At 46.3% G+C, this 11,354-nt stretch overlaps 1 protein-coding gene across 1 annotated transcript; it reads left to right on the forward strand.

Annotated features, from left to right (window-relative positions):
• The first annotated feature begins 10,048 nt into the window (after positions 1–10,048).
• LOC123163783 (translation initiation factor IF-2-like) lies at positions 10,049–11,148 on the forward strand. The gene has a single exon (XM_044581162.1). It carries the CDS (start codon positions 10,091–10,093, stop codon positions 11,087–11,089), a length of 999 nt encoding a protein of 332 aa, XP_044437097.1. The 5' UTR covers positions 10,049–10,090; the 3' UTR covers positions 11,090–11,148.
• Positions 11,149–11,354: the final 206 nt, after the last annotated feature.

The following is an 11,354-nucleotide window of genomic DNA, read 5'->3' on the forward strand; positions in this document are numbered from 1 at the left end:
CTAATATTTGCTCCTTTTCCAGCCTAGAATTCCAGCTACCGGCATTCTCCCTCTTCATGTAAACCTTGCAAAATAAGAGAGAATAGGCATGGGTATTGTGACAAATGTGTAATAACAGCCCATAATGCAATAAATATCGATATAAAAGCATGATGCAAAATGGACGTATCAACCTCACGTTCGACTTGAGTACCTTTTCATTTCTTCCTCCGGCGACTTGAAAGGCGATGGTGTAGATGCTCAAGAACTCTGCCGGGTTCAGTCTTCCATCATATTTTTCTGGTATCTCTGGCTTGAACACACGGGCAGATGGCCAATGGACTTGCCGTAGCTCACGAGTGAAGGCGGGGCACCCAACCTCGAAAGGCAGGTATCCACCTCCACTGGGCCTATCAGACTGGCGGCGGATTTCGCGGCGCCGTTCTATGGTGACGCGTGCATCTTCATTCCGCCTATCTTCTAGGACCTGTCGCTGATCTCGATGGGCCCGAGGATCAGATGAAGCCATCGACACCTCGTCGGGCTCTTGGTCGCGTGGCTCTGGCTGCAGCCTCTGTGCTGGCTACCGTGGAGGGGACTGCACCATCAGAATGGCCCCTTCAGCACAGTCAGCAGCTCAGGCTGTTGTCGTTGCTTGCGGGTGACGGGGTGGACCTGCCCACTGTGATCCTCCCTCCTGAGCGAAACCAATCAAACTTCGAATGGTGGCTCTCCACTCATCCATTTGATTGTTCGCTAGCGGGAATCTTAGCAGGAGCTAGGCTCGCGCCATGGCTTCCAAAGTAGTGCCTGGCATGGACGACGACACATACTACAACATCGCCCGACTTCTGATGGTACCAGTAGTGGCGGGGCCATGCTCTCGTTGCTGCGGGCCAGTCGCCATGGCGGCGTGACGACAAGAAGGATGTGCATGGGGATTGATGACCCCATTCAGTGCTTTGTCTTGGTTACCTTGTCCTGGGGAAGGCGCGCGCCTCATAGCTGCGCCCGCAGCAGGGACAACTAGGGGGTTGTGATTCGCGCTAGAGCGGGCGCCATCGATACGGATGCGCTCTCCAACGAGGTGGAGAGGCGGAGACTGAATATCCTCCCCACCCGCGCCTTGTAGAACATAGCCACCGGGGTGCTGCTGATGCTGCCCCCCTCCGGCATCTCCTACTCCCACCTCAGCCGCAGGGGGAACGATGATAGTGCCGCCTGCACCAGTCATGTTCCCCGCGGCGCCCGCGTCCCCCGACGCCACTACAGCTCCCATGGCGTTGGTGGCTGCATGCGTGGGGGCCTTCAAGGTGGAAGGGTGAGCTGTTCCGCCGGATTTCTTCTTGGGCACCATGGATGATGAAGCTACCGATGAAGAAGATGACGATGACGATTGACGCGCTGCTTACGACCTTGGGTTCGTGCAAGCGCACCCCCCTACCTGGCGCGCCAAAGATGTCGTGGCAGGACATGATCACCTATGGGGCCATCAGCCCGTTTTGGTTCGGCAAGGGGCAAGGGCACATTGCACAAAGAGCCCAAGCCACGAAGCAGCACGACAGTGGTGACGCGTGTCGTTTTTACCCAAGTTCAGGCCGCTGCGAAGCATAAAATCCTACTCCTGCTTTGGTGGATTGGGTGGAGGACCATGACGAACACGCAATGCTCAAGCCCGGCAAGGCTGCCTCGGGGAGAGCAGCTACACGCATAAGAGTGTACAAGGGTCCAAATTCTATTTTAGGTTGCCATGGCCCTCCTATAGGCTAAGGGGTTACCAGAGTGGCCAATCAGTCATTACCTACTGATTAGATAGCCAACAGTGCTATCATACCTAACTCTGGCAGTTAGGACAAAGTGCATTAAATCCAGTGCTAGGTGTCACGCTAAGAATGCAGCCCGACAGGCCTGCCGCTCCGCTGAACCACCCTCTTGTCTGCCTGCATGACACGCCTCTGGACGGGTGTCATACGGGGGGGATCTCCCTTCCAAATGGCGGCCACGTGCCAAATGAAAACCACTTAATCACTTGGGGCTCGACACCACACTGGTAAGTGACTTACGTCGTTGTGCGGTGGAGCGGTGGAGTCTTGGCGGGGAGATCCGCCCTGGGCGACCCCGACAGCTTGCCGGGGGAATCTTGGGACTTGTCCTTGGTCAGGCCTCGACCTGACCGGGATCGCCTGCCCGGCAAGGGAGCTTTTTCCTTAGTGATATCTTGCTCCTTTGGCTTGCCTTGGTCTTCTTGATCCGCCCTTTGATTCCTCAAAGAGCTATCTCTCTGGCTTGGTCTTGTCTTGGATGCTTGTCGTTGTAGTAACTTTGCCCTTGTGCCTGTGTACAGTCTGGGCAACATACAAAGGTTTGTTGAACCAACAGTACTCATGCAGATCTCATATGAAGATCTTCCCGGCTTTCTTTGCAACACCGTCAAAGCTTGGTTTCCCGAGAAATACACTTGAGGACAAGTGTTGTCTTCCCAGGGAGCAATGTCACAACTCTGAAGCTGACTGCTGTTGTAGTTCTATATCTGTTGTCGACAACGTACCGGTTCGCCAACAGTTATGATGATCGGATGGTGGACAACACATGATCACGATGGACGGTGGATTGAGCCTACTCCTACCTTTAACCCTGCTCACTGTAATTCACCGCGCTGTCACTGTCGTTTTTTACTTCCTGTAACTCGCGTGGCTATGTAAACCAGTGTGCGTCCCGTGCGAGGGCATTCACTTTGTATGCTAAACCAAGAAACCCTAGCTTCCCTGTACCGTATAAAATTCCCCAATTTATAGAAGGGTCTCCAGATCGGGAGCTTATCATGATTTGTGTTTTAGTTCGATCCAGTGAGTAAACTTGTCGATCCCCTTCAGGATCTCACATCGCCCCACTCTACTGATTCCCCGCCCTAGCCGCTGGTCTCCGCCCCCGCTTGCGCTTGCATAGATAACCCTAGAGAGTAGGTCATGGGGGAGGAAGGAGAAGAGGTCATGGGGAGGAAGAAGAGGAGGACATGGAAGCCATGGTGGAGGAAGAGGATGGCCCCCTCATTCCCGAAGTTGGTCTTCGCATCAACTGCGCTCGCTCCGCCGCCTCTTCTTCCAGCGACCACGCCGGCCACATTCTAGCTGGGTGAGCTTCTTCTCCTGTTATGTTCCTGCACCATTTGGTGGTCTTGCCCCCTTCCCGTTTGAGGAGAGGAGTCAAGTACTAGCTAGGATTTTGTGAAGAGGTTGTTGGTTTCTTCTTGTGGAGTAGATTCTCAGGTCTAGCTAGGTTCCAAATAAATTTTGGGTCAGTCTTGTTATGTTGGTACCTTGCTGTCCTGGAGATTTGGATCTAGCTAGGTTTTTACATAGTATGTATTCATGATAATTGACTACAACAAGACACTTGAAAGTAAATCTAATTCTAAGAGAATGTGTTGTACAATCTACCATGCATCTGCAATTAACAAGAATGAAACTCCGAACAGGCTATATAGATTTGGCCATTTTCTTTTTTGCATAACTGATTTCCTGTGACGTTGTCTGTACTGTTGTTTAAGTATTAAGAGCAGTACGTACTTGTTTGCTATCAAACTGCGTCTACCAAGCACTGTACATTTCTCTATTCTCTGTTCTCTGCCAAAACAGAATAAATTTAGGCTTATCTAACAATAATTCTCTTGTTCCATTCGAAGTGTTGTGATTTCCAAACTGAATATTTTAGCATATTATTTCCACCAAGCATGATGTGATATTGTAGAGTTTTAGGATGATGTGCAGCTCATGGCTGGCATGAACCGACAAGCTTATAGATTTTCTTTCTCCTGGTGGAGGATAAGAAGCTGAAATTGAAACACACACATACAGCAATATGTTTTTTAACGCAGCAGTGTGATTCGACATTCATGCAGTGGAAACGGGTGTATTAGTGGACAAGCGAGGTAGGTTAGTACCAATGCAACTTGGTGTCATGTTTACTAGATGTATTAAGCTATGTTAGCCTGTCAATCAGTCCACATCCAATGGAGGACCTGATCATCAAATGCTAAGAATATCTAACGTGGTTGATGTGAAACTTTGGTTGTAAATAAAACACTAAATACAAACATGTTTACGGACTCTTAGTGCTTCTGTCGGAAAACACTAGGGCCCTGCTTGGAATGGGTGTAAATTTTTACACCTGTATTTATTTTACAGGTGTAAATTACCGGTCACCTCTTGGTTCCTGCCTGAAATGAAAACGACAGGAAGAGGTCTCTATCCTAAACCAGCCAGAAACGAGCCGAAACGCTAATACAATTGGGAGACCGGAGAATCCTATGTTTATGCTTTTATTTTATGGTGGAACACACTAGGCATGTGACATATATATATACGGTTGGACTTCTCACTCGATCGTCCACCAAACTGCTCGCTCATTCTTTTCTTCAACGTTCAAAAACTTCCCAAAAAACAACCAATGGCGCCTTCAGAAAAGAATCTCTGTACGATCGTGCTCCTAATTGTCATCGTGGCCGCCGGTAAGTACAAGTGAATTGTCTGTATCTCTTCTAGCAGCTTAAGTCGTTTTGGCATTAAATTGGCTGGTTCATGCTACTTATATTAATATGTTTTTTTGATAAATCTATCGGCTAATTATAAACACGTTCTTGCATCGGTGTGCTAGTATGTTCAATGCCCTGCATGCACGTAGTCGGCGTCCATCGGATACTCTTTGGACACACACCTAAGCAGCAATTATCATAGACTGTGCCTTGGCGCCATTGGCTACGGTTGCAATCATGTATGCCAAGCTGAAAGCCCAACACCTTTTCTAGCGCTTGTGACGACTTCAAATTCTACTACTATTGCTACTGCTTCTATGAGATTGTTGCTAGTGCTAGCACTCCGATCCAGTCATTATCTTAAATATAAATTATCCCCTCCTGGCTCTTATGTAATAATACATCTATATTGTTTTTTAATAAACAGGAGGGGTTACCACCCCTGCTATGCTAGTTAAATATATATTGAATAATTAAAGGAGAAGAGAGAAAGAAAGATCATAAGGATCGATTACAAAAGGGCAGCTAGCTATTGCTCAATTAGGGGGGAAGTAACCTTTCTTTTCTCTATCTATGGACAACCAAGGGATTTTTTTCCTTGAAAACCGCTCGACAGGCATTCCAAGTTAGCTTAAAATCCATTCATTACTTTTGTTTTCCTAGTGGTACCTACCAGTATTATCTTACTTGTGTTGTTACGAATGAAATTGTTGGACTTGTGGATCAAAATAAATTTGACTTTTCTCAAGCGCCACACACACACACACACACCAATGCATACACCTATTCCATTATTCCATTTGTCCCACCAACATGTCATGTGGATTTCTGACGATGAAAGCAAAGATGATCTAAATATGATGTTCGGAGCCAGAAATATATCTGAACGTGCCAGCGAGAGTAAATAATATTCATAACTTCAAACCATAAAATGATGGGACAAATCCTATATGGCTTGAGGCATCGATGTGATACAAATTTTAGAAGCAGAACCAAACAATGGTGTTAGTATCACTGTATCAGGTAGTAACTATTTGATGCCCTCCCATGCAGAACCACAAAAATAAAACAACTCAACACTGAACTTTTAGTCACTCTTATAGGAATATTTACACCATATAATTTCGTGCAATGTAATACATTGTTTGGCTAAACTTAAGGTTATTTGTATCCACGTCTGGACTCCCATTCCCGGCGCCTGTGTGGTTGATTGTTTCTGTTAGTTTCATCTTACTATTAGTTAACATGACGTCCAGTGACACCAAGTTTTTGGGACAGTCGCTTCCACGTGGGCATTATATATGGCAGCAGATGGTGATGTGAGAAACATCGTCCAGAGAACCAGTAAAAACAACATGTTTCATATGATCCATTATATTTCTGGTAGTACATATATATACAAGTAAAAAGTGAGTATCTCTTATTTATACTTGAATTGTGTCACCGTGTAATATAGATATCCTGGTTGGTAATTGATTTGTAGATATCTTGCCGCTCGCACTAGTCACTAATGCACTGGTAGATATATATCTAACTGCTCCTATTAGTCTCAATTTCACTTAAATGATTGTGGAGAATACAAAAAATCATTTATATCAACAACACAGATAAAAAGATCCCTCAAACATTTATTGGGAATAACATATGATCATTTATTCGTAACATTTATATTGCATGTACTAATCGACAATACTAGATAATAGACCTTTCTAGCCGGTCCATCACCGCCAAGTGTCCCTAACCCGTCAGTGAGCAAGATTCACTGTTGGGTCTTAAGCCTCGCATCCTGACCATTTTTGGATCCTTATGACCTGGTAGTTCCTTACTGGCAGTGATGCCACATATTACTGTTCGATAAATCCAAGAGCCCACAATGCCGTTTCATTGTCGGGTGGAGAACTGGAGACACACGGACTGAGATCCAGTGCCTTGACAGAGCCCAGGCACCGATGAACAGTGTGGTGCCTTCACTACCTGCACCAATTTTCCTTGTACAAAAGAATGCAATGATCTGGCCCCTCCACCACATTTTCCTTTGGCTCAGCAGTAGGCGATACCACAATGTTGGCCTCCAGCAGCGTGGGATCCTCACGACCCAGCTCACAACGACTCAGCTTGATTACGGTCGGCTTCCAACACCATGGCTCGCCCAGCGTCATTCAAATTTGTTTCCACTAGCAACCTTTGGCGCGTTTCTGGTGGGCCAGGTAGCGCCTGACACCATGGCGGGCCAGCTTCAGTTCCAAAACACTAGGGGATAGGATCATATATTTACGCTTCCTTGCTCATTCTTTTCTTCAACATAAAAAACTTCAAAAAAAAACCAATGGCGCCTTTAGGAAAGTATGTACGTGCTCCTAATTGTCATCGTAGTTGTCGGCCGGTATGTACGTGCACATGAATGAACTGTTGTAAATATATTTCTCTCCTAACAGCTAAAGTTTCTGGCATTGAATTGGCTGGTGTATGCAACTTAATATGTTGTTTTGATTAATCTTTTTTGAAAGTTATTGTTTTGATTAATCTTTCGGCTAATTAACCACGTTCTTGTACGTGCTAGTATGTCCACTGTGTTCAATGGCATTTGCATGCGCCGAGCCGAGTCAATGCCGGTACCCGAGCCACAATTATAGAGGACCGTGCTTTGGCTTCACCGACGGTTGCGATACTACATGCGAAGATGAAAGCTCCAATAACAGGTGGGGCGAGTGTGACTGCGACTTTAAATGCTACTGCTATACATGCTAGTCTGGGATTGTTGCTGTTGCTAGCGCTCCGATACAGCCATGATGCAATGATCCCAGCCTCATGTTTCTTAAAAATAAATGTAAATTACCCCTTCCTGGCTCTTATGTAATAAATGCAATGATCCCAGCCTCATGATGAACTCTTTTTAACTTTAAAAACATTTTCTAAATAGATGTTGAATTTATTTTGCAAATAACATTGAATAATTTTTCGAAATACATTTCAAACATTTTCTGAACACACAATGATTGTTGTAAATAATATTAAAAAATTCCAAATGGACGATATTTTTAATACATGATAGCATTTTAGAAATGTGTGAATTTCTTTTTGTGAAATATCATGACAAAGGTAAATATCTTGTTTACAAAATTTTTAATGAACATGAAAAAAAAGAACTAGAATAGGACAAAAAATTAAAAAAAAAGCATAGAAACAGATAAGAAAGTCGCTGAAGACCTACAACTTAAAAACAATCGTAGGCACGAGAAAACGTTAGGCTGGACGGTGCTGGTGGCGATGGCTACTGCCCGCAAAAGAAAAGAAAAACAAAATCAACCCAGCCCAAAATGTACGAACCGTAAAGAGATTTTTGTGCGACATCACTAATTGAAGAGTATTTTTTGCAAAGATCACGCCCACCTCTTCAGGTTGTGACAAGTGGCGCTCTGCATGTGCGCCACTTGTCGCAACCTGAAAGTTTTCTATTTTTTCGTATATCCGTTTATTTAAAATGTTTTATCTCTTAAACTGTGCGTCCAAATCTCGAACCATTTTCACCGTTGGATTCCTCGGGTCGAGATCTTCAAAACTAGATCCATGTTGATAGGTTTTGACGAACATTTGTGTCACGAAAAAACGGAAGAAAAAAACTGAAATGAGAGCACTTTTTTCTCCTTTCCGGAAGATGTTTCCGAGAGTCACGGCCGTGCCTCTCGCGGAAGCAAATCCACGCCTCTCGTGAATGCAAAACCGTGCCTCTCACGAAAAAAAGAGAAAACATGTTTTTTTCATTTTCGAGAGGCATGGCCATGCCTCCCGCGGAAGCAAAATCGTGCCTCTCACCGAAGAAAAAATAATGTGTTTTTCCCGTTTCCGAGAGGCACGGCTGTGCCTCTCGCGGAAGCAAAACCATGCCTCTCACGGAAGAAAAAAAGAAGAGAGAAAATGTGTTTTTTCGTTTTCGAGAGGTGCCTCTCACCCAAGCAAAACTGTGCCTCTCGCAGAAGCAAAATTGTGCCTCTCACGGAAGAAAAAGAAAAGAGAAATTGTGTTTTTTTTCTTTCCAAGAGGCACGGCCTTGCCTCTCGTAGAAGCAAAACCGTGCCTCTCGCGGAAGCAAAACCATGGATCTCATGTGAAAAAAAGTGTCTTTTCATGCAATTTGTTTTGATTTTTTTCAAGAAACTAAGAAAGACCGATGAAAAACCAAAAAGTCAAAAAACACTCGGAAAAACCATATAAAAAGCCAAAAATCTGTGCGACAAAATAAAAATTAAAACAAAATCCGGAGAAAGCACCCAGAGCACGACACGTGGCGGCGGTTGAGAGCGCACCAAATGGCGCGCTCTCACCCCACCCCATGTGATCGTTGGGGAGGCTCCCGAAGGAGCGCTCCTCAACTAGTTGCTCTCGTCTCTATGTGTGTGCGCACCCGTGTGTTGGGTTTGTTAGAAGAAACGTGTGTGCTGGGGGCAAACTTTATTATTGCTTTGTGCTGTTTTGTACGACAGATGCAAGCCCGCAAATAAACAGACAAGTCCACATCTTGGCCCATAGGGAAAAGGAGCATGCTTGGCCCATAGGGGATCCGGCTAGTCTCATTTTATCTGATACTCCCTCCATTCCATAATGTAGTGCATATAGATTTTTCTGAAAGTCAAACTTTGACCAAGTTTATAGAGAAAACTATCTACATCTACAATACCAAACATGTACATTATGAAAATATAACCGATGATTTATCCAATGATGCGCATTTGGTATTCTATATGTACCTATTTTTCTCTAAGCTATGGTCAAAGTTTGTAATGTTTGACTTCTAAAAAAAATTATAGGAACTATATTATAAAACGGAGGGAGTATTATTTTTGATGTAACAGTTGTTTGATGTTAATAAAGTGCGTCCAAGGACATTCCCCTAAAAAATAAAAAAAATCTAAGTTTGGCCTACATCCAAAACAGGCTGACACAACAAACATGTGATGTCATTTTTTGTCACGTAAATGAAACCAAACTATATCTCGTCTAGATGAGTTCTAGGCACTCCTAACTATAATTCAAAACTTTGAGGATCCGTCCATGCACGCGCTTGCTAAGTGTACGGTTGCACTTTCTCAAGTTGTGCCATTTTTCACAAGCTATAGTACAGCATATTTGAAGTGAGATAAAAGTAAGATGGCGATCGATGTGAACAGTATGTGAACAAGAGGTGGTGCTGTGTGCAGCCGGCGATCGACCGAGTTAGCTTGGCTGTCACGATTACCACATGCACAGCACAGCAAGCATTCTTTCTTCCTTTCTTCGCCTCGCTCCATAGCTAGCTAGCTTCCCTCCAAATCCATTTACCCTACCGCACGGAGATCCTGTAACCCTTCCTTACACATGACTCCACGAGTATGCTATGGCTACGCTTCTTCTTCTTCTTACAGTACATGAATGCATGCAGGACGTACGCCCGCCGGATTAATTCCATCCAACGATTTCCTTCTTTTACAAGTTTCGCATCAACCATGCCATATATACACGACGCATCATGCCAACCTTCCCAACTCATCCCACCAAGCTCTCTCCCCAAATCACAACCACCAGCCAATCCAGCCAACCTTCCTCATGGCGGCCGCCACCAACACCAAGCCGAAGCGGCAGCAGCCGGTACCGGTCGTGGACCCCAAGTTCGAATGGGCGGACAAGGCCGGCACCTACGTGCTCCGCCTCAGCCTCGAGGGGTTCAAGAAGGGCGACTTCACGGTGCAGGTGGACGGCGCCGGCAGGCTCACCGTGAGCGGGGCGAGGCCGGGCGCCACCCCTGGATCCTTGCACAAGGTCTTCCAGCTCCCCTCCACTGCCAGCCTCGACGACATCGCCGGCCGCTTCGAGGCGGGCGTGCTCACGCTCACCGTGCCCAAGCGCGCGTACTCTGGTGTCCCCGCGCCGACGAGCATCGAGGAGATTAAGAGGGGTAAACCTGGTGTGGTTAAGGAGGATGGTGCCGCCACCACCACCGTCAGGCCGCCGCGAACCAAAGATGTCGACAGCAACGAGAATGAGGCGGCCAAAGGCCACGACAGCACCACTAAGCCTAAGGAAGAGATCGCCAAGGAGGAGAATGCGTCCAACAAGGCCATGGACGAGGCCACGAAGAATGCTCAACAGCAGAAGCAACCGGAGGAAGTCAGTAGGCACAAGGAAGAACAGCAAAAGCTAGCACCAACTGTGAACAAAGAACAAGAAGTGAAGCCTAATGCTCCCCATGCCGCTGCTCCGGCCATACCCGAGATGCCGGCGCCGAAGCCGGAGGTTGCCAACGGCGAGAAAGCCAAAGCGGTGGTTGACCAGGAGAACCTGGCTGCGGCAGTGAGACAGCGCAGCGAGGAAGAGAAAGCCAAGGCTGCTGCCGCTGCCATGGAAGCCAAAGTGGTGCTGGAGAAGAAGGCCACGGCATGCAGCAGCTGGAAAGAGCGCGTGGCAGGGGGGCTGGAGCAGCTGACAGACATGAAGTGGGCGGACAGCTTGGTGGAGAAGGCAAGGAACAACAAGGAGGTAGTTGCCATCGCCATGGCTGCTTTCTCGCTCGGCTTCTTCGTCTCTCACAAGTTATTCAGGAAGTGACCACACATACGAACAATGGGTAATTTTTTTAAAAAGCGACGCTTTATTACTTAAAAAGTTTAAGCATTACACCTGGTCTCTGCATAACTAAAATGCACACCGCCAACAAAGTCCTCGCGACAAGCCAATATAAAAGAAGAAGGCGAAATACAAAGATGAAATCTGTATGACGCCTAAAGCATAGGTGGCCCAATCCTAAGATCATGCTGCCACCCATGTTGGGTAAAAGTATCCCTCGCCGCAGCCTCCAATCGTGTACACACCT

Source organism: Triticum aestivum, chromosome 7D (assembly GCF_018294505.1).
Source record: "Triticum aestivum cultivar Chinese Spring chromosome 7D, IWGSC CS RefSeq v2.1, whole genome shotgun sequence".
In the NCBI taxonomy this organism is placed as follows: domain Eukaryota; kingdom Viridiplantae; phylum Streptophyta; class Magnoliopsida; order Poales; family Poaceae; genus Triticum; species Triticum aestivum.

Coding starts and splice junctions, on each gene's coding strand:
- LOC123163783 (XM_044581162.1), top strand. CDS start 10,091: ATGGCGGCCGCCACCAACACCAAGCCGAAGCGGCAGCAGCCGGTACCG.